The sequence below is a fragment of the Anolis carolinensis genome, chromosome 2 (assembly GCF_035594765.1).
Source record: "Anolis carolinensis isolate JA03-04 chromosome 2, rAnoCar3.1.pri, whole genome shotgun sequence".
Lineage (NCBI taxonomy): Eukaryota > Metazoa > Chordata > Lepidosauria > Squamata > Dactyloidae > Anolis > Anolis carolinensis.
Genome location: NC_085842.1, coordinates 206,866,528 through 206,890,319, shown reverse-complemented (window position 1 = coordinate 206,890,319; position 23,792 = coordinate 206,866,528). Strand labels below are relative to the sequence as shown.

The 23,792-nt window shown below is 40.4% G+C and overlaps 1 protein-coding gene across 5 annotated transcripts; it reads left to right on the top strand.

Annotated features, from left to right (window-relative positions):
* Positions 1 to 410: 410 nt before the first annotated feature.
* On the top strand, positions 411 to 22,420 carry aaas (aladin WD repeat nucleoporin). 5 transcript variants are annotated; one of them, XM_062971599.1, is made up of 18 exons: positions 411 to 612; positions 2,218 to 2,290; positions 3,117 to 3,243; positions 4,546 to 4,673; positions 5,847 to 5,959; positions 6,593 to 6,684; positions 6,967 to 7,013; positions 7,795 to 7,893; positions 9,601 to 9,744; positions 11,626 to 11,746; positions 12,294 to 12,418; positions 12,610 to 12,670; positions 13,455 to 13,545; positions 15,610 to 15,703; positions 17,068 to 17,135; positions 18,759 to 18,840; positions 20,188 to 20,272; positions 21,910 to 22,420. In XM_062971599.1, the coding sequence occupies exons 3-18, from the start codon at positions 3,121 to 3,123 to the stop codon at positions 22,051 to 22,053; spliced, it is 1,617 nt and encodes a 538-aa protein (XP_062827669.1). In that variant the 5' UTR covers positions 411 to 612; positions 2,218 to 2,290; positions 3,117 to 3,120; the 3' UTR covers positions 22,054 to 22,420. The 5 variants fall into 5 exon arrangements, with proteins under 5 accessions (XP_062827669.1, XP_008119393.2, XP_008119392.2 ...); XM_008121186.3 differs by lacking the exon at positions 2,218 to 2,290; XM_008121185.3 differs by lacking the exons at positions 411 to 612; positions 2,218 to 2,290 and adding an exon at positions 613 to 752.
* Positions 22,421 to 23,792: the final 1,372 nt, after the last annotated feature.

Sequence of the window (23,792 nt, the reverse complement as noted above, 5' to 3'; positions counted from 1 at the left end):
GTGAAATCATAACTTAATTTGATGTTTAATAGGCTTTTCCTTAATGCCTCCTTATTATCCAACATATTCGCTTATCCAACATTCTGCCGGCCCATTTATGTTGGATAAGTGAGACTCTACTGTACTGTATTTACATGCACACATACATAAAAGAGAAATACACACAAATAATATACATAATACACGTGTAAAAAACAACCTACACTGCAAGGACGCCTAGGCTCCTTTAAGAAAGCCAACGACTTACTGTGTTACTGGGTTGCTGAGAGTTTTCCGGGCTGCTTCGCCATGTTCCAGAAGGATTCTCTCCCGGTGTTTCACCTGTATCTATGGCACGCCTCCTCAGTTTGTGAAGTTACTGTGTTACTCTCAGTAGCCACTAGGGGGCGATCTGCCAGCAGCGCACGCTGAGGCTAGCGGAAGCGTTCTTTTCCTGCACAGTTGTGACCCTGTTCGGCTCCCGTCCTTAAAGTCTGAATGGTGCCCGGGAAAAGCCAAAGTTGGCAACAGCGAATCGCCTGGTTCCCTTCTCCCCCTCCTCCTCCTCCTCTGACCGTTTCTGTCGAACAACAGCCGTGACGCCAGACGAAGAGGCCCGAGTCTCCTAACTGGGTGAGCGAGGTTGGCTTGGGCCATTATATGGACTGGTGACCTAAGGCTTCTCTTTATGTGCCTTCAAGGCCCCTGTCGACCCATGAAGGCCCATGAATCCTATCAAAGGGTTTCCTGAGGCAAGCTTACATGAATGACAAGTGAGAAATTCCAATTGATGTAGTCCTGAAAAACATTTTCTGATGTGTCGTCGAAGGCTTTCATAGCCGGAATCACTGGGTAGCTGTGAATTTTCCAGGCTGTATGGCCATGTTCCAGAAGCATTTTCTCCTGACGTTTCGCCCACATCTATGGCAGGCATCTTCTGAAATCTGTTGGAAACTTGGCAAGGGAGGTTTATATATCTGTGGGAGGTCCAGGGTGGGAGAAAGAACTTGTGACTGTTTGAGGAAAGTATAAATGTTGCAGTTGGCTAGCATGATTATTATTGAATGGCCTTGCAGCTTCAGTCCTCCAAAGTAAACTGAGCCACCAAAAGAGGGCTCTCCAAACCAATGGATACTCCACCAGAGACATCAGATGAGCTGCATGACCAAGAACAAGCCATGAGAGCAAAGACAAAGATCCACCCAAAGGAAATATGTTCTTACCATACATCAAGGGAACCATTGACCACATAGGGAAGCTGATGAAGAAACACAACCTACAAACTATTTACAGAACCACTAAGAAAATCCAACAAATGCTACGTTCAGCAAAGGACAAGAGGGATCCCTGCATTTCTGCAGGTGTCTACCCTATACCACACTGCTGTGGAGAAGTCTACACAGGGACCACCAAATGCAGCAATGACCAAACATGAATCAAGGAACATGTAAGGCAATACAGGCTAACTCAACCAGAGAAGTCCCATAGCAGAGCACCTGATGAACCAACCTGGATACAGCATATGATTTGAAAACATAGAAATGCTGGACCACTCTAACAACCACCCTGTCAGACTACACAGAGAAGCCATTGAAATCCACAAGTGTGTGGACAATTTCAGCAGATAGACGGAAACCATGAAAACGAACAAAATCTGGCTACCAGCATTAAAAAAACTGTAAAATCAGGTCAGTAAATAAAGATCAACATTCAAAAACAGAGGAATTCCACACAAGCAACAATCAGGGCCAGCCAATCACCTCCCAACAAAGGATTCCCCCAAGCAGGAAGCAGCTAAGCTTTGAAGCTTCAAAGCCATTCAGTGCTAATCAAGGTGATCAATTGCATAGATGTGGGTGAAACTTCAGGAGAGAATGCTTCTGGAACATGGCCGTACAGCCCGAAAAACTCACAGCAACCCATTTTCTGGTGTGTTGGTGTGATATCCTTTGCCATGTTGTTGTTATTCTTATGCTGCTTTTTCTCTACTGAGAGAAACCTTATAATGTCTCATTATGGCTGTGTTCACAACTGCTTCTGAATGCACTGCCACCCTAAGTATAATTAATATCCTAGGCAAGGAGCATCTCCTTCCTCCAGCAACTCCCAGTTTATTGTTTATGGACTCTAAACCAATAAGTAAATTCTGAATGTTTCAAATTAAGCAATGTTCTGCTAATTTTTGTCCAGTATAGGTTAGGTATCTCTAAAACCAAAAGTCTTGTGCATTTTTTCCAGATTTTGGAATCCTTGCATTGGCATATACGGGCAATCCCTGAGTTAAAAACACCCAACTTACAAATGGCTTGTGGTAAGAAAAGGGGTGAGACAATAGGAAGTGAGAGAAATTTACCCCTCTGAAGGAAAATTCACTCCTGAAAGAGTTATCATGGGGGAAAGCGATCTCCGCTTAAGCTTTATCTTCTATCCTTGTTTCAACAAGTCAAATGTTTCAAAATCCAATTCTCACAGGAACAGAAAGTGAGGTAAAATCTTCTGAACAGGGGCACATAAAGCCAAACAAACACCACAGGAGTGTTAACCCTTCCCTATGCTATCCAAAGTATATGTGTGTGTGTGTGTTTGTGTGTGTGTGTGTATGGCTGGAGTTACACTTAAAAATATACCTGTTCCAAGTTACAAACAAATTCAACTTGAGAACAAACCTACAGAACCTATCTTTTTTGTAACGTTGTGGACTGTCTGTATGTACATGATGAGATGATCTTGGAGATGGGATCAAAGTCTAAACACTAAAATCATTTATGTTTCAGAGATACCACATAACTTCAGTGAAATTTCATACATATTATTCTTAATAATTTTGCGTGTGAAACAAAGTTTGTGTATGTTGACCCATCAGAAGACAAAGGTGTTATGATCTCAGATTTTGAAGTGCTTCAGATTTTGAAATTTTGGATAAAGGATGGTCAACCTGCATAAATGACATAAAGCTGAAAATTGAAAAAGTGACATACTCGAAAGCTAACTCTTGGCATTCCAGTTTCATACTGTGGACCAAACAACCTATAGAAAGTATTTTGTTCTCTGTGGGTGTCAAATGTTTACATGAAGTTTGTGTAGTACTGTTACAGGCTCTTTCTTCTTTTCTCTTCTACTTCGGTGTGGATGATCAGAAGGATGTGTTCCCTAGCGCTCTTTCCACCCCCACCAGCTCCAGGAGATATCACCCTTTATGAATATAACAATGCCTTAGTTTCTGAACTCGGCTATGAGAATCTTCCTCTTACTTTTCAGGGACAGGTAAGCAGCAACTAATGCTTTGGATCATATGAAGAAGATAGCAATCTTCTTTTAGACAGTAGGCAGGCTTCAGAAGAATAGTCCTTCTGTCTTTTACTGGGTGACATTTCTCACTGAAGTATTTTGTTTGGTGCTAGATGAAGGGTGTGCCAATTCCAACACCACCATTCAGCACACCAGGGGTAGTAGTAGAAGAAAGTATTTTTTTTTCATCTCTGGCAGATCAACACTTTACCTTTATGCTAGACTGAATTAAATCTTTCCAATAGAACTGAAAGAGATAAAAAAGAAACCACCCCTAAAATTCTAGGTATGATTGTGCAGCTGCAGTTGCAATGTGTATATGTGCCTTCAAGATACCTGTAGGCCTATGAAAGCCCATGGGTTTTATAGGGGTTTCTTAGGCAAAATGTATTCAGAGATGGTTCCCCTGTTCCTTCCTCTAAAATATAACATACAACACCTAGTATTTCTTGGTGGTCTCCCATCCAAGTACTAACCAATCATGATCATGCTTAGCTTTGCAGATCAGACGAGATCTGGTGCCTTTAGGATATTTAGACAAAGTATGTCTGTAGATATCAGAACTAAAAAGTTCCTCTGCCATATTTGATGGCAGTATTATGACCAGCCAGTTGTGTCATGGTAGAAGTTGGAAGCATGTAAGCTTGTGTAACAGGCAGGTTTCAGGTATTTTGGTGCTCATAATGGAATTATTATTTTTTACCTCCCTCTCCCTATGGGTATTAATGTAGTAGAGCCGTGGTTCTCAACCTAGGCTCCCCAGATGTTTTGGCATTCAACTCCCAGAAATCCCAACAGCTGGTAAACTGGCTGGGATTTCTGGTAGTTGTAAGCCAAAAACATCTGAGGACCCCAGGTTAAGAACCACTGTAGTAGAGCATTAGTGCTCAGAAAGTGAACCTCCTACATGTCTCATCTAGATTGAAGCTGACATTATTGATATAATTTAATCAGAGCCCCTCTTCTCTATGAATCCAGCTAATATAAATGATGTCAGTTTATCTCAAGTAGAGGAAAGGGGGTTTTGTTATAGGATGTATGGAAACATTATTCCAGATCAGTCATGAACATGTCATACTGTTAATCATACACATGCCCACAGTAGTGCCAGTAATGAAAAGATACATGTTTTCTCCAAATTAAGGAAATAATATTGGTTTTCCTCATTGGAAACCTGATGTAGACAGTGTGCTGCTTTGGTTCTCTGTCTTCCAGTTCTTCTGGTTTGTTTAAATCAAGGCTTTTTACTGACTCTTGTTTGTCTGATATTCTTTACAGTTGGAGAATCTACCAGCCCTGACCATCCCTAAAGAAACCCTGAAAACTCACAGCCGGCTGGAACACAGCACCAAGCCTGCCTTTATTCATCACCGCGAGTCCCTCTGGAAGAGGTGCATTAATGCTTGGTGAGTATGGCCCAGCCTTGATGAGACAGTGGTAGGACCTGTGTTTGAACATACCCAATGGCATAGAAAAATGGATGTATGGAGAGTCTGTTTTAAATAACAAAATTAGCAAGTTGGGTGGCAGTTTCCAGACTCTGGAACACCCTCCCTAGAGCGACTAGGATGACCCTATCCCTACTTGCCTTTGGCAGGGAGTTGAAAACATACCTCAACCATTAGGCATTTAGGAAACGATGAGGGGCATTCTGCTAGAGATGTTGTGAGTGGGTTTTAGGAAGCTGTCTTAATTTTTAAATGCAATTTTAATTATATTTTAAGTGCATTTACATTTTACCCTTATGAAAAAAAAACTTTTAATTGTATTTAAAAATTTTATATTCATATGAGTATGGATTTGCCTTGATTTTAAATTCAGTTATATTGTTTCATGTCACTGTTAACTACCTTGAGTGCCTAAGAGGAGAAAGGTGAGATAAAAATAAAGCTTATGAAGTTAACAATAATTACAACAACAGCAGATGGAGAATGTTGGCTTCCCTGTTGTTTTGCTTACTTCCCAACAGGAGATAAGCTCCTGTTCCTAATTTTTTTTTTTGCTCTGTACCTATTATACAAAACTGGTTGATGAAAAAAAACCCTCTCTGGGTGCAAACACAAGTGGCAGAGGGTAGTGGGAAGTAAATTGTGTTTACACCACCATTACATGATGTTAAAATATTTTGACTGGATAGCAAAGTTGTCAAGATGAAAACATTGTAAATGAAACTAGTAAGAGCAGTCATCCAATCCTTTTCCATACAAATTCAACAGGAACATATAGGCCAGATATGTGGTGATGGTACAGTCATAGAAGTAAGCAAATAGATATATTGTATCTGCCCCAGTCTCTTGACTGATACCACCTATTTGGCTTCCACCACATTTTGCTTTCTGAGCCTGTTGCTCACATGGACTCAGTCCCCTCTTCACAATGGCTAAAAGAACATTCTGCTTTTTTTAAAAAAGAAATAAAAGAGAAAAATTGGAGGAGAGTATCTTCATGCACATCCAAAATTCTGGGCTTGCCTGACAAAAATCAGACAACCTTGCCTTTACTCATTGCATGCAGCAGTCTGAAATGTTATTGCTCTCCCTTTGGTTTTCAAGAGGTTTCACAAAGTGTTTTGCCCTTAGGCGTGACATTGGAGTGGCTGGAGTACTTGAAGAGCTTGCAAATGCAGAGGAAGAAAGTGACTTGGAAGAAGAGACAAATGAGCAGTCGTGGGTGGATTCTGCAAAAGAGCTAGGTAGTCTTCCAACAAGTACTGTGACTCAAATCCTTTTTTTTTTCATTAGTCACTGCATCAGTGTTTCCTGTTTCTATTTTCTTTATCCATAATCCAAGAACCGGATTGAAAAACATCGCAGTATCTTTATTGTACCCTTTCCAAAGAATCACTCCTCAGATCAGGAGTGGAAAGCAGTTTCCTTCCAGATGTTTATTATTATCGACACAACGATGTCAATAATAATAAACATATAATAATAAACGTATTATTATTATTATTCCCCACCAACCGAGCTTGAGCTGGAGGTGGAATTGAGAGAAGGGCCTCTCCTGAAGATCTCAGGGCCCAGGCAGGTTTGTACAAGGGGATGTGATCGGCCAAATAGCCTGGACCTGAACTGTCTAGGGTTTTAAAGGTCATAGCCAGCACTTTGAATTGTGCAAAACAGACTGGCAGCCACTGGAGCTGCTGCACCTGGGTTTGTCCGCTCCCTGTGAGCAACCTTGCTGCAGTTCTTTGGACCAGCTGAGGTTTTTGAGCACTCTTCAGAGGGAGAGGCACTCTTCATGGTCTAGTTCTATTTCTTAGTTTACCTATTTCTTTTGTAGTTGCCAGCGTTCTCACTTTTGTATTTCCATACTTACCTTGCAGTCCTTCGTTGGATGAAAACTGGCTCCCGTTGTACATTAACACTCTGTTGCTGGGTTTCCTCCCTCCATGGCTCCTTTTTTCCTCATTTATCGGTAAGAGACCCAAGCTGAACCAGGGTATAACCGGAATGGATGATAAGAGAGGGGTAATAGTTTGAAATGGGGAGTGGGATTGGCAGTTACAATATTAAGCACTAGTGACTCTTACTTTTTTTAAAAGGAAATACTATTTTTGTATCATATACTGAACCAACTGTCTATTCTTTCAGTTTGTTATAGGGCTTGGTTTAGGTGTAATTTTTAAAAATAGGGTTGGATTATAACTGGCTGCTTTTGAGCTACTAATCCTTTCCTTATCTGCATTTTCCTCCAAAGCTGCAGAAGGAAGACATGATAGCAAAATTCTCTCAGGCTGTGGATTGGTAAGTCCTGTGTGTTGGGCAGGGCATATGCATGTTTTTGCCTATATGTAATCATTTGTTACCTGTTGTCTAGGCATAGGTTAGATCAATAACTGTTGCAGGTTGTTAGTGGCCAATGCCAAATTGATTGTTGCTGGGATTCATCTCAAAACACAGTTTGGGATTGGAGGAGTCACTGAGATGAAATGAAACAGATTCAGACCAACAAATATAAGACATAGAACCTTAAATCAGTCCCTTCCCCATGATTCCATTGTTGGGAAAGGTTCAAAAATTTGTATAGATTGTTCTCTTCTTCTCATTCTGAAAGGTTGAATGTTTAGCTAGTGGCAGGAAGAGCTTTAAACAGTGGTGTATTAGTTTCCCTCCTGCCTAGAATGCTGATCCTGAGACCTTCTCTGAAATGGAATTTCTTTCTCAAGCTGAAATAACTTCCTTATCCTTGTTCTGTAGGAATCCCTACAGATACACATTATTATCAGTCAGAAGCATTTGATCATGAATTTATCTTGACATAGCTTCCACCTGGTAATTCATATCTTCAGTGAACGATGCAAGCTAGAATCTACATTGAACCAAAACATTTATTGAACTATTACTGGAGAAGGAGGTCTATTGGTGAACATAGTGCTTTTAGAGTCCACTAACTTGCATAAATTATTTTCTTACATGAGTCCCCTGAATCTCTCTAGCTTCTACATATTAACTTCTGATTGATTTTTTTTTTTTGCAATGGAAGATGTCTAATGATCCTTTGTCCTCCCTTGACTTGACTATCTAGGGCAAGCTGCCCAATCCGAGCCTTTGCTTGGCATCCTCACACCAGCAAGTTTGCAGTGGCCCTGCTGGATGACTCTATTCGTGTCTACAATGCAAATAGGTATGGTTTATTTCTAAGCTGAAGCACCTGTGTTCATCAAGGTTTAGTTCATTTTTTTTCAACAGGAAACTGAACAAAGCACATTGAGGACGGGGTGGGAAGGTGTTTGGGTTACCTATCATGGCAATATGTCACAGGTTATGGGAGTTATAATCCAAAATATCTGTAGGCATTGGATAGTTTCCCCTAGCAGTACGACATGACTGCATCTCTAGGGCAGTGATTCTCACCCACTAGTCCTCCAGGTATTCGGGACTTCAACTTGCAGAAATCCCAGTCAGTTTACTAGCTGTTAGGAATTGGGGAAGCCAAAGTCCAAAACACCTGGAGGGCCAAAAGTTGGGAACCACTGGGATAGGGGTTTGCCAAGTTTAATCATATAAGCCAAGGGAAATAACCACCTAGCCTCAGAAATAATGAATGGGAATGGAGAGCTCAACTCAAACATGGAATCGTGTAAGGCAGTGGGGTTAAGGAGGACAGGGGAAAATCTTAGAGTGATGTATCCTGCAAGAGGCATGAGCTGATTTCAGGCTTGTGTGACTTACATATACATTTCTTTATTCTATTAAACCTCTATTGTAAGGGTCCTCAGACTTTTTAAACAGGGCCAGTTCACAGTCCCACAGACTGTTGTGGGGCTGGACTATAGTTTGAAATAACCAATTCCTATGCACACTGCACATATCTTATTTGTCGTGCAAAAACATACATGAAATAATACAATATTTACAACATAAACTTAATGGTATTTCATCGGGAAGTGTGGGCCTGCTTTTGATTGATGATAGAGTCATGTTAATTAGGATTGTTGTTGTGTGTCTTTAAGTCATTTCAGACTTAGGGTGACTCTAAGTATAAAGTTTAGAGCAGGGAGCGGGTAAATGTCCTTGGAGGGCTGCATCCGGCCCACAGACCTTAGTTTGGGGACCCCTGCTCTATAGTTATGCATAAGTCTTGAAATTTTAGTTAAAAATCAGCCTCAACATTCTGGTCAACTTATCCATGAACCAGTGTTACTACTGTACCTTAACTCATATTTTGAAATGGAACCATCCCCTTCTCTGGATAGAGCAGAAAAGGCAAAAGCTTAGTCTATTCCTGTAGAACACTGTTTTTCAACCTGTGGGTCCCCAGGTGTTTTGGCCTACAACTCCCAGAAATCCCAGCCAGTTTACCAGTTGTTAGGATTTCCTAGAGATTAAGGCCAAAAACATCTGGGGACCCACAGGTTGAGAACCACTGCTGTAGAAAGTAAGAAAACTTCAGAAGCACTGATCATGAAAAAGGTGGACATGGGCCAATCAAGGACCTGGCACACAAGTAGGAAGATAAAGAGAAGAGACAAGGTGTTTGGGTGTTGAAAATGATGGTTTTATTCTTACAATTAGTTCAACACATTTCAGCCTAGATGTTTTTAATGGCCTTCTTTATCTTTTAACTACCCATGAGATACGCTATTAAATTGCGAATTGCAAATCTTGTTAATTGCAAGAATAAAATCATTTCGTCTAGTATCTGGAGATTTTTGTCTCTTTACATCCCTTCTATTGGGTGTTACCATTTCTCTCTTTTTTTTCTTCTTTTTTTTTTTGGTTCCTAAATGGTCAATTCTTGCTGTGAGCCAGCTTTCTGGTGCTCTGTGGGGAGCTGGTTGCCTTTTGTTATTTCTTGTGTTTACATCTTTCCCTGCTTTTTGTTCTCCAGCGCCACAGTGCCAATCTTGAAACATCGCTTACAAAGGAACGTGGCATCAATGGCGTGGAAGCCACTGTGTGCATCTATCCTTGCTGTGGCATGCCATAGCTGTGTGCTGGTTTGGCATCTTGATCCCACTTCTCTTTCTACCAGGTAATAGCTAGTTGAGGTAGTTTCGCTTGCTCATTGACCAACAAGCACAGTTTCTATTCAGCGTTCAAGTTTATGCTCTATAGAAACATATGCCAAATTTCAAATGATGATATGGGGAAGGATTCATCTCCCTTCCTGCCCTTCACAGTTCTCATCCACTCCATTCTTTTTTGAAAGGTATTTTGGCTCATGTCTGCTACCAGTTGCCCATTCCCCTGAGCACTTTTTTTGTAGCCTGTGTGTACTATGTGTGCTTTCCTTACCCTAACTCCAAACTACACTGTGATTTGAATAAATTATGGAAGTCTTAACACTCAAATTCGGCTACCCACCAGAAAAACATGTTGCACTGCACTGTCTTGCAACCCTGCATGGCATCTGTTGCTGATTTTTTCTAGTTGCATATCATTGTTGTCACTCCCATCTGTTAGCTCTAGCTTGCGGGGACATGAGAGAAGCCTCCTAGCAGGACGGTAGCACATCTGGGCATCCCCGGGGCAACTTCTTTGTAGACAGCCAATTCTCTCACACCAGAAGCGACTTGCAATATGTTTCCAAGTCGCTTCTGACACTATAAAATTGTTGTTGTTATATATTTTTTCCAAGTTTGGGATTCAAGGTGACTTTTAACAGCTGAAATAAATATATAGTCAGCCCTTCCCATTTGTTAAGGTTAGGGGTGCAGGAGTCACACAAAGGTGGGAAAACCATGAAAACACCCACCCACACACACACACTTGCAACTCTCTGAGAATCTTTAGGTTCTCCAGTGTGATTCTGTGGTCACCATTTCCTTGACCATGGAGGAGTGCTGGAAGACCTGGGATGCATCTACACTATAGAACTAATGCAGTTTCACACTTTAACTGCCATTTCTCAATGCTATGGAGTTTTAATTTGGTGAGGCACCAGCAGTATTTGTCAGAGAAGGTTAAAAACCTCATAAAACTACAATTCCCATGAGTCAAATTGCATTAATTCTACAATGTAGATGCATCCATAGAGATTCCTGTAGAGACCATATTAATCAAATTTGTGAATAATACACAAAACCCAAATTTGCAAATGTGAAGTTTGAACTGCAGTTGAATATTAACAGCACGCACAAGTTAAAAAACAATGATATCATTATGCATTTCGAAGCAGGTACAACAAAAGCCATACCAGACCTGTTATCTGAAAAAAAGATTTCTCAATGGCTGCTGAAATGGAATGGTCTTCACCTGCGGAAGTAGAGTAAGAAAGATATCAGCCTCCTTTCTCTGGCAAGGGAGTTCAAGTACCTGGAGGAAGCTACTGTGAAGTCCTTGGTGCATCTACATCAGTGGTTCCCAACCTTTGGGCCTCCAGGTGTTTTGGACTTCAACTCCTAGAAATCCCAGCCAGCTTACCAGCTATTAGGAACTGTGGGAGCTGAAGTCCAAATCACCTGGAGGCACAATGGTTGGGAACCACTGATCTACACAGCTTGACACCACTTTCACCACCATGGTTCAGTGCTATGGAATCCTGGAAGTTGTGGTTTGGTGAGGCACCACCACTCTGGCAGAAAAGCCTCAAGGCCTTATTAAAATTACAGCTCCTATTATTCCATAGCAGTGAGCTATGGCAGCCACAGTGGCGTAAAACTGCATGAATACTACACTGTACCTGTCCTCCCATGAAATATAGCTGTAAAGTTGTGGTACAGCCAGAACAGAAGATCTTGAAACATCAGGTAAATGCAAGTGTTGAAAGGTGGCATTCTCAAGGTGCCCCAGGCAGCATGTGCCATCTGGAATGGACAAAATAGATTAAGCCTTGCTATGAGGGTTTGTGCACCTGACATTTCTCTTGCTTCTGGAGGAGCATGATAATATTTCCTATCTCCTGTCCTTCTAGGCCTTCTTCTGGCTGTGCTCAGGTCCTCAGCCACCCTGGTCATAGTCCCATTACCAGTTTGGCTTGGGCACCCAGTGGAGGATTGCTCCTTTCAGCTTCACCTGTTGATACTGCCATGCTTGTGAGTACAATGCGAACTGCCTTTCTGGCATTATAGGGCTGCCATTTCCATTTACCCTTAGCTAGTGAAGCCATATAAGTAGGATGATGGATGTTTAGTGAGCTTTAGAGGGTGACATATTCCCTATCCCTGCTGGCGTATTTGCTGCTGTTATGGTGCTGGAGGGATAACATAAAAACAGTGGAAGGCAATGATATATAATCATTGCCTTTTGTCAAAGCTGTGATCATGGGGTTGCCTCTTAAGGGTGAAATGAGTGAGAACTCAAAGCATCCTTTACTTTCTTCCAAATAGGATAGAGAATATTATTAAACTGTTCTAAAAGTGACTGTGGTGTGGCTCATTACTGTTTCCTTGAAAAGCTACCCTTTTGGAAACTAAGCTCCATAATTCTCTACCCAGCATGGTCAGTTGGGGAATGCTGGGGATTACAATGCAAAGAAGTAACGTTTTAAAGCTCTGATTCTATGTTGCCTATTGAAGGAGATTCTGGAAAGACAACAGTGCTTGTCTTCCTAAACAACCTCCTTTATTTTGTTTGTGACAGGTGTGGGATGTATCCACAGAAAACTGTATCCAGTTGCAGTGGTTTGGCGGAGGTGGGGTCACTTACCTTGCTTGGTCTTCTGAGGGCAGCAAAGTTCTAGCAGCAACACCTTCGGCTGTCTTCAGGTGAATAAGGGGCTCATCAAAGTTAGTAGTTCACATACAGTCCTCCCAGATACTTGTTACGCAGCTTTTTGAGGGCAGGTTCATGCAGAGAAGCATTCATAACTGCTCTTCCTTTCCCTTGCATTTTCTTAGAATGAATTGTTCCCATAGCTCATTTGTTTTCTTCTACCAATTTATACATTTCTTTGCAGAGTGTGGGAAGTTCAAATGTGGACTTGCGAGAAGTGGCCAACCATCAAAGGCCCCTGTCGGGTATGTGTTGGGGCAGGATGAGGAAAGATTTTGTGAAGTAGGCAGACTATAAAAAAACATAATTTTTTTTTAAACTAGAGCTGAAACCATATCATGGAATCACACTGGAGAGCCTAGATAGGCTCACAAACTCTTTGGGGGGAGGGTTTGAAGCATGGGTAAATGAAACCATGGCTAACGAATCCATGAGAGTCATACTGTATGTTAGTGCTTTCTAAAGAAGGTTTTAATGCTGTTATAGCACTCCCTGTTAGATGCACTCACAATGGATTACTTTGAGTAAATAAACAGAGTATGGATGGCCATCTGTCCAGGGGTACTTTGATTGTGCTTTTACTGCATGGCAGGGGGTTGGACTAGATCGTCCATGTGGTCTCTTCCAACTCTATTATTCTGTGATTCTATGTTTGTGTTTGGAAAAATGTCTAGAAGTTGGTCACTGTTTGCCCAATAAAGACCAACTCACTGGGGATGGTATGGTATGTGGTTTCCTGAAGCGAAGACCATGATGTTGCTTTTGGAAAAAATCACAGCCAAACACATAGGCATCTGAGATGAACCCATCTTTTATTCTAGGGACTCTTTTCCAAGTCCCACATTAAACACCTTGACTCATCCTAACAATTATTTTCATGAATTCTCTGTCCCTTCATTGGTTCTCATTTGTCAGCCTGCGATCCTTTCTTCCATGCACATACCTGTCCTGGTGAGGTCCGCAAGACAGACAGAACTGGCTTTGCCTAAGTTAAAACTGCGTTTTTGTATATATGCCCCTTTTCCCCAGACTGGCTGCTGGAGTCCGGATGGCAGTCGTTTACTCTTCACAGTTGAAGGAGAGTCGGTGATATATACCTTGTCTTTCTTGGAATATAGTGGTGAGTATGCAAGGCATGGATTACACAGCCCAACAAAAAAATTCATTGGTATCTTGATTTCTACAAGGGGTTATTTAGGGCTTTGATTCAGAAAATTGTTGGATAAACTGCATCAGCTCTAGTTTCTTAGATATGGTTATCATGATACTTAATGGCAACTGATAGATGGTATGTATTCTGTATCTCAAAAACTAAAGCTCATACTGGAAAACTGTTTCTATTTTTTGCAATCAGTAGGTCAAATATATCCAGAAATGGGTCTAACATTTGAGGTACCAAAATTTGTGTTGGCCAGTGTTAGTGGCAAGGCTGATAGTGCAGAATTGGGTTTGAACACAGTTCTCGCTGTCTACCTTTTTATTATTTGGTAAAGTCTGATTCTATCTGTTCAGTCTCCAGGGGGTGCTCTTGAAACTTTGAGAAATATTTGATAATACCAGCAATTGAATAAGAGTGGTACTGTGCTCAATAGGTTTGCTACTGGTCTGTAGATTGACTTTAGTGCCCAGTGTAGCGCCTACTTCATTACTCCGATTTGCATAGATTGAAACTTGTGCACTTGTACAAGCTGAAAACATTACAAAAAACAAGCTTGCGGACATAAATTGGCACTCACTTTTGAATCACCGGTTATTGAATTGTAAAGCAGAGTTTCACACAGGTTATTATTGACAGGAAATAAGGAGAAAGAGGATGCAGCCAAAATCTTGCAGGAAAATTACTAGAAAGCCACATCCTAAGTCTGAAAGTAGTTGGGACTATAAAAATTTCCCTGTCAACTTATAAGATTGGAAAGGAGCTTGTTACATTTTGTCTATACAATTTGTTTTCTGAAATTCCTGTCTGGTTTGAGGCTCCATTTGTACATAGCTCATTGACTGAAATTTGTAGGATTCTGCAGGCTGCCATACCAACTCAAGAGGTTGATAAATTGTGACATTTTGTGGCTTTTCATCATGTCTCGCCCAGAGAGCTCAGTTTTCCTGGACCTGACAATATCCTTCCAGACTGAATAGGCTGAGATCTTGTCCCAGTCAGAGTACTGAACTCAGGTGTGCTCTGCTCCCTTGCAGCCTTCAGTTCTCTGCTATATGACCTTTCTTGTTGACTTGTTTTTTTTTATCTCATCTGTTTAATAAGGAACTCTGGTCATTGTGCATGATGTTTATTTTCTTTCTGAAAAGGTTATGGCCAGAATTTAGTGGGTGCTCTATACTTATACTTGCACTTTTCCCAGGATGATACAATGGTGGCAAAGGAAAACACACAAAACATGCCTGTTCAAGCAGTCTGTATCTCCAGAGCCTCATTACTTTTACAGCTTTCCCCCTTGTTACAATTGCTTATGCCAGCATTGTTATGCTATCATAGTGCACAGGCCCCAGTGAAATAATAGTAATAATAATAATAATAATAATAATAATAATAATAATAATAATAATAATGTTTATTTGTATCTCACCCTCTCCCCAGAGGACTCGGGGCAGCTTACAATGTAATAATACAGTACAATAAGTACAATACAGAAGATTACATAGATAAACAATTAAACAAAAATGGGACAAACATTTTAAAACACCTCCAATGAGGCAAAGGAACAAGGACTCTTGTTGGGGTTCCCAGTAAATGTTGCTTCTGATTGGAGAACAGATATGCTCTATATACTCAAGTAAAGTCTAGAAATTAACCCCCCAAAACCTGCTATGCAAAATGGGTTCTCATGCTTTTTAGACTAGCAGTTTTCTGTAGCTACACATGTTTAGCATGTGGAAGTTCAATCCCTGGTCTATCCAGTTATTATATATAAAATTATTTCTTACAAAACTTATATTCTTTCTGATATACTCACCAAAAATAAGTGGATATCAGGGGATGGTTGCTGGATAGTAGATGAGGGAAAGACAGTTCTCTATCAAAGTCCCTCAAGAGCCACTGCCGGTCAGAGGATGCATGATTGGGATGTAGGAACAAGGAGTCTGACTTGTATAATCCAACTTCCTGCGTACTACCTCCACTTATCACTTTGTTGCCCTAGAGTGGTCTTTCCCTTGTTGTATATTTCAGGTGAACAGAAAGGAAAGGTTGGTGGGTCAAAAACAGCATCCATTGTGGCAGACCTGTCAGAGACCACATTCGAGACTCTCTATGGGGAGGAGAGGTGAGAGAAGGGGGAACATAAGGGAAGCATATACTGTGAGTGTTACAGAATTTAATGTTAATGGGGCAGGATTCTAGGTCTTAGGGCTGTACAGGTAGGCTTTTAAAACCTTTGATACAGGTTTGTTGAAATTACATGAAGGGAGTGAAAGTCAAGTCTTCCTGAGAGGCCCTTTGAATTAACTTCAGACTTCTTTCTCCTGCCATTAATGGCAGAAGTACTGTAAGACTATTAGTGGTCCCTTGCTTTTACCTTGAAGACGTTATTAAAAGACCTTACAGTTTATATTTGCTGAACCCCTGGTGAAGTAAAGAAAATATTAATAAAAGTGACTATTTTTTAAACTAAGAGAATGCCTTTTTGTAGGTTCTCCAGTGTCATTCTATAGTCAACTTTCACTAGAGTTGATCTAGAGATTCCTAAATAAGTGGTCCCTCTAGCAATCTCTGGATCCTCTACCACAATTATCCAGCAGACGTTGACCATAAGGCCACACTGGAGAACCTAGAGATTCTTAGGCCATATTAATCAAGTCAGTGGGTAATGAAATCTACAAAAGTTAAACCAGTAAATGTGGTATTATTTTCAGATGTTCCTATGTTTGTTTATTTTGCCAAAACACTAATTCTGCTAGCTACATGGAGATACAAAAATGTATATACTGTAATACTAACACCTTGTTGCTATTCTTAGCTGGAAATCCATTCTCAGACTCCACCTCTCTTGTTTGGTTTTGGCAGGCATTGTCTATGTGCTTCTAGACTAGACTAAAGGTGTCAAACTCATTTTCATCCAAGGCCACATCAGCCTTATGGTTGCTTTAAAGTATTGCAGATACGGACCAACTATAATTTTTTAACTTAGCGGTTGGTGGCCTTTAGTTTTCAGCCAGTTTGGGTCCCCAGTTGTTACACTTTTGATTATCCACCATGTCGTCTGGAGTTGGTGGGAATTGCAGCCCAACAGCACTTATGGATCTGAGGCTGAGGAAAGGTTAGTGACATATCAGACATATCCACAAGCCTTGTAACCAGATTTAAACCCCACTCTCCTGACTAAATAGCCTTCAAAATGTAACTGTATCACAACTTCATCAACTCTAGCATGACGCCTAATGACAAGGAATACATCTCTTTCCAAAATACAGGATTTACAGGATGTTAAATTTTGCCCCCACAAAATACTGGAAAAAAATAGGGGTGTTTTCTTGCCTTCCCCTACTCCCCCTATTGATATCATCTGATGTGGTGCCTCGGGAGTGATTGCAAGCCACACTGTTCAAGTCTGCCTGGAATCTGAACATGGATCTCTTACACTGACTATTTCTGTGTTTTTCCCCCTTCCCTGTATTTTTCATATTTCAGGATCGGAGGAGAAGTGCACTCTATGGTTTGGGACCCCAGTGGCGAGAGGCTTGCAGTTATCATCAAAGGTAAAATGCACATAAGTGGCAGGTAGAAAAACATTCAGATCACCACTCATGTATGTGCAAAATTATGACCAAAGAGCACAACACTTGGAAACATTACTTTTTTGACTACAGGTAGCAAAGCCCCTAAGCAAAAATGCGAAAAGTTGCAGTCCAAATAATACATTTTTCAAGCTCTGCCAAATTCCCATTTTGTTTTGCTCCATAAAAGTGGGATGAGATTGAACCTTCTGTTTTACCCTGTTCTATTCAAGAGATGGCAAGCGCACCATCTGTAAGCTTAAGAGCATGAAAGTGTGTGCACTTTGGGGGGCTTAAAATAACTCTTTTGTAATCTGCATTTAAAAGCATCTTATAATTCTCCCTAAAGCTGATGCTTCAAGGAGATGTGTGTGTGTGTTTGTGTGTCTGTCTTTATTGAATGTGTCTAAAATGCAATTCCAAATCAGACAGGCCTTTTCTGAACCTTTAGAAGAGCACGGGAACAAGATTTATTGAAGAGTGGTTTGTTGCAGTAACACAATATTCAGGCTACAGTTTCTGCTTCCAGTTGAGAATATATCTCTGTGGCTATGGGGGCCTTACTATACTTCTGCTCAGATGTTCACTGTGTAACTCAGTGCATATTTACTTGGAAGTGTGTTGCCCCTTAGCTTTCACCCAACAAAGCATTCATTGAATTGTGCTATAAAAGATGATCTCATTCATGCTGGTAGTGTGTGTGTGTGTGTGTGTGTGTGTGTGTGTGTATGTATGTATATGTGTGTGTGTGTGTGTGTGTGTGTGTGTGTGTGTGTGTGTGTATATATATATATATATATATATATATATATATATATATATATATGGGAGGACTGTTTACCCAGCTTCATGCATCCTCCCAGGTCTTGCTTGTGACGTGTTGTAACCAAAAGGCAGATGTGTTTGCGTGCTCCTTTGTTGTATTGGCAAAACTCAGAATAAACTACATTATAAAATGAGAGCCTGCCATCCAGATAAACATGCCAGTAATCTCCACAAGGATGAGAGCAATAATAATCACACAGATCATTGAAAACCTTCTAAATCTTCATCTCACAGTAAATTTGGTTTTTCCATTTCCCCAATGAGGTCTGCATGTAGATAATAGATCAAAAACGTGAATATCTTTAAAAAGTCTACTGGTTGCAGCTACATTAGTACTTTCCTCGAGAATTCCTATTTTCTGAAAACATGCTGTTTCTGTCTTTCAAGGCCATCTGTCCTGTGGGAAGAAATAGCCATGGCTTCTTTCTAATATACAGATAAAATTCTCTCCATTTCTATCTCAAAGTGTAAAAGTTTGATTCTGGCCATTCAAGAGCTAGGAGATCAGGCAGAAGCCCCATGAACTTCAGAGACATCAAACTGTCAAAAGTACTAGAGCCCGGCATTTCACGCAGCAATTTTACAATATTGGCACAGACTTTTAAGGCACATTTTAAAGCCTGTTATAGTAGATTTAAACACTACAAACTTAGAGGAACAGAATTTGCAAGTCTATTCTGCTGACTGTTTCATTCATTTCTTTTATGCCCTGCATGTCATCCCACCTATAGGATTCCTGTAAATGTCACAGTTTCTTACCTTTCATTTCTCTTTTGGCAGGGAGTTGTGATTCCCCCAAAAACCAGACCATTATTGCAGTATTTCGCACCCGTAACAGTCCTGTGTTTGAACTCTTGCCCTGGTTTGTATTGCTGTTTTGCTCTTGGGTTTGAAATAAGTCTACAAGTTTCACATTCTTTTGGGTCTTATACTATAGATGTTAACATTTTGGGAATTCCCTATTTCCTGGGGGAGCAGGTGGGATTTCTGAAGTGTTTCGCCTTAGCCAGGTGCAAAATGAAAACATTCTCACTTAGATTTGCCGTTTATGGATGTTAAGCAGAATGTTTTGCATAATTTGAGAGAAATGCAATGTAAGGCCCTGGAGCTTTGAACACTGATAATCTTGTTGATCCCACCCACCTTTGAGTGGAGATATGGGGCAGGTACTCTCATGTTAAGCTTATTTGAATCCATAAAGCTTAGAAGCATTTTTTTTTTAAAAAAAGGGAAATCAGTTTTTTTCCAGGTTTCTAAATTATCCAGCTCATGCCATGTAGTTCCATAGAGGAATGTATGCCTTAAATAGTCCAGATCAAAATGTTGGCATTTCTAGTTTAAAGCATTTTGCGTTGCACGAATAGGAAAACAAGACTTTGGAGATCTCCTGCTATCCATAATTAGAGATCATCACTACTACCCATCTGTATACACATAGGGGTAGTTGACACTGTCCAATAGACCTAGGATCATAGGATTGCATTGTGAAATGATTTGGCTTAAAATCTTTCCCTAACGGTATGGCCTTTGTTATAATGACAAAAACAGAAATGGGTCATACTCTGCTTATTGATGGTTGTATATTATTCTTTAGACATCTTATTGTTATCCTGTTTTGTAGAAAATATTGCTTTGAAAATACAATGCAATAAGACATCTTAAAGCATAGATTCTTCTTTCTCCCAATCTCTCTATCAAGATGTCAAGATACTGTGATATGAGTCTGCTACATACAAAAGAAAAGTGAACTACTTATTTTTGTCTTATTTTTGTTTATTAGATTTGTACAGTTTATTGATTGAAATGTCTGTAATCAGGGAACAAAATCTATTTTATCTTCCAAAGATATTTATATCTGGCCTCTTGAGGTACATTATAGTGTCTAAAATTATTTGCAGCAGCAACTAAAGCATATGCTGTAAAAGAATACCAGCATCAATTCCTGTTATCATGAAAATGGTAGAAGTCAAGACTTTATACCTTTTGAAGGAACATGGTGTCCTTGGCTGTTCGTGAAGTGTTGGAAAATATTTGGGCAGACTATAGAAAAAAACACACACACAAAATGCTTAGGACAGTTACTGAATTTGGGACATATAGGTAAGTGGAGGAATGGTTTTAAAAACAGCTTGTGATACAATAAGACCGCCAGCATCATTGAAACCTCTGAATGTCTTTTACAGTCTCAGTGTGCCTTTTTTCTCCCCAGTGGCTTCTTGCGGGGTGAAGATGGGGCACAGCCACAGCTAGTGGTTTTCCATCCATGTTTTAAGAAAGGAGCTCTACTGACAGTGGTGAGTTCAAGCTCCTGGCTAAGACGTAGTTTATAGGAATGCTAGCTATTGCTTATTGCTGTGATAGCGTCAGGTGTCTTGTCTGTTTGCTAGACTGAGTTATTGGTATTCTTGGACAAGGCACAGAATTCAGCAAGTCAGCAATCTGAGTTGGGTTGCTGTGAGTTTTTTTTGGCTGTATGGCCATGTTTCAGAAGTATTCTCTCCTGACTTGTTGCCCACATCTATGGCAGACATCATCAGAGGTTTTGAGGTACCTTACAAGCTCTGAGGATGCCTGCCATAGATGTGGGTAAAATGTCAGGAGAGAATACTTCTGGAACGTGGTCATACAGCCAAAAAAAAACTCACAGCAACCCAGCGATTCTGGCCATGAAAGCCTTCGACAACACAATCTCAGAGTTATTTCTTAAAATCATGCTTCCAGTCTGTAAGCCACTGTTTCAAGACCATTGGTAACTGAGGCATACAGTTTTTTTTTCTCCTGAAGTGAAAGAGAAAACATATTTCACTCTCCTGGCTGGAAAGGTTTACCATACGACCCCAGTATCTGTGTTTTACCTGCCTGTATCTGACAAAATAAGTCATGTGTAGGAATTTTCAAATCCTACTGGGAATTACCATAGAATCAACCTGGGTGATCTAGCAATTTTCTAAGTGTGGAAGAAGTTCAGTTTAACTATTTTGCTAGTATCCAAAGTTTCCTATTTTCATTGAAGGTTCAGGAATGCATCCCCATAGGTATAAGGACAGTACAGTATATTTAATGGTATAAGTAGCTCACACCACAAGTGTAGACCAATCCCTGTGTTTCTACATGGATCACAGAATTTATTTATTTAATGTATTTATATTCTGCTTTTCTCACCCAGGGGCTGGGAGTGGGTGGGCTCAAAGTGGTTTACAACATATTAATGGCAAAATTCAATGCCAAACATACATGTAAAAACCAAATCATAATATCAAACAGTAACATATAACTATAAGTTAAATCATTAAAACTATTAAACAAAAAACATAAGCAACATTTAAACATTGGGATGCATCATTAAAGCTTGATGTATTATTAGAAGCAACTCATACAGAGATGAAACAAATTGTGCCTCTTTTGGGAATGGGCCACATCCCCTTAAAGTGCTAAATAAAAGTTAAGTGCTCTGAATGCAAGGCCAGATTTGAATGCTTTTCTTGAGATAGTTGGTTAAAAGGTGACTATCACAGAGCAGAACTTCCCAAAAGAACAACTTTTTCTGGGATGTCTGGGGACCCATTATATGACATACTAGGCCTTTTATTTCATGGCATGCTGACATGCCTAGCATACAGTCTGTGAAGTAATGCTATAGGAAAAATGGGTGTCATTGATACTTGAGAGCTCCTTGCAACCATCAGAATCAGATTAAATGACATAAAGGAGCAAATGTATGCACGTTTTGGATCAAGCAGAGTTTTTTGACTACAGGAACTCTTGGTGCAGAGTTTACACCATATTTCGGTACCTATTGCAAATGTTGGGCATTTAACTACTGAATGACCTTTCTTCTAGGATCTCCTTCTGTGATTGCCAATGAGAGCTTAAACAGGGTAGGGTATGCAAATACCTTCTTCTCATGCTGTTTTCTCTCTCTCTCTCTCAGTGCTGGTCAACTGGAAAGATCAGCCATATTCCCTTCTTCTTTGTGACTGCCCAGTTTCCATCATTTACATCTGAGCAAAGTCCTCTCGTTCCCTTGGGCAATAGAAGCAGCGCCCGGGAGCAGCCGTTGTTTTCAGAACTGTGAAGGTCCAGCCTCTGGTTGTCTCTTTTTTTGCTCAAGAAAGAGGGAGATATTTGAAGAGTGATGACTTCTTGGGTTGGACCTTTCTTCAGAGCAGTATAACTAGAAACGCATTGCCTGCTAGGTGCCTACTGCCACCTATTGATAGTTATTTTCTTGCACCTGAAGAATGCCTGCCCTACCTGTCTGAGAGGGACAACTTTGTGAATATGTTTGAAGCAGAAAGTGAAACCCAAAAGATGAATAATCTTAGTCTTGTCCCTGTAGACTGGTTTTTTTCACTTGTGGACACTTTGAGTGCTCTTATGTTTTTGGGATTTGGATGTATCGTTTTTTAAGAAATTATTCCCAAGTAAATTTCTGATGCTAACCTCTGTAGTTTTTTCATGGGTTATTTTGTTTCTCTTTGAATTTCATTCTCCCGGGAGAAGAGACTTGCCATCATTGGCATATGTGTGCTGATGTGAAAGAGAGGAGGAAGGTGAGTGAGATGTTGAAAGGGTAGAGCTCAGGTAGAAGGTACCGGCTTTCATCACCACCCTCTCAACATAGGGCTAAGAGAGGGATTGTTCTCCAAACTCTGAATAGCCATTGCCAGTAAGTGTGAACTTGGGATCAGAAATCTTTTTTTAATCTTGGGGAGATAATTTCAATTCAGGAGAGTTTGTGGGGTTTTTTGTTTGTTTTTGGGGGGGGGGGGGGTTTGGGTTTTTTTTACTGTAGGTGGGGATACTTCGCCAGGGCTAAGAGATGGGACAGGCCCAAAGTGATGCAAGTAGAACCAGAAATAATTTTTATCAATTTGGCTATTTATCCAGTTTACAGAGCTAGAGATCAAGCCTGCACATTTTTACTGAGGAATAACATCTTACCATGCAGTAAAAACAGATCTTATTTTAAACACTCTTTTTTGCACTCTAAAATGGCCCCTTACTTGTTGCCACTAATCCTTGTTTGGCAGTACAAGTAACCCATGACATAGGGCCCTTCCAGACAGGCCCTATATCCCAGGATTTGGTCCCAGATTGTCTGCTTTAAACTGGATTATATGAATTCGCACTGTCAGATAATTTGGGATAAACAGAAAGCCTGGGATCAGATCCTGGGATATAGAGCCTGTCTGGGAGGGCCCTTAGAGAATAGACTTCTGTGGCCCAATCCTCTGCATTGTTAAGGCGTCTTCCCATATTTTGAAGTAAAGTCCAAACACTCTTATCCCAAAATACAGCTGCTACACAGCCTGTAGAAGCACCGGAGGAAAGTCTGGGGGAGAGGAATTGGCATCTCAACTCTTTCTCCCTCTGTTGGGGTCCCTCTTGTCCTATAAATACCTTTTGCGGGATGTGTCCTAAATCCACAACCTAGGTCTTCTCCCTTTCTGGGACCATATTGTTGCTTGATCATTTGTATATACGAGGGTAGGGAGTGGAGGCAGGATTCTAACTTCTAGAGCAAAGATAGGGAACTTGTAGAACTCTTATTTATTTATTTACAGGGATTCATAAATTGGAATTTGTATCATATTACAAGATATTTCAAAGTGGGATGTTGCAAACAAAGGTTCCAATTTAAAATAATACACAAAAGCAATACACAGTATCTACAGTATTTATAAATCTAAAGTATGGTTAGGTGACACTTGCATAAATAGCCATACCTTTCATATGTGGTCCAGAACATGAATAATTGGAGCACATCTCGTGTTGGAGAGTAATCTAAATAGTGGGTGCCACCACACTAAA

Excerpts from the sequence above, each read along its gene's own strand:
- aaas (XM_008121185.3), top strand. Across the intron at positions 17,136-18,758 it reads GCTTGCAGTTATCATCAAAG|GGAGTTGTGATTCCCCCAAA; the intron begins GTAAAATGCACA and ends CTCTTTTGGCAG. Across the intron at positions 18,841-20,187 it reads GTGTTTGAACTCTTGCCCTG|TGGCTTCTTGCGGGGTGAAG; the intron begins GTTTGTATTGCT and ends TTTTCTCCCCAG.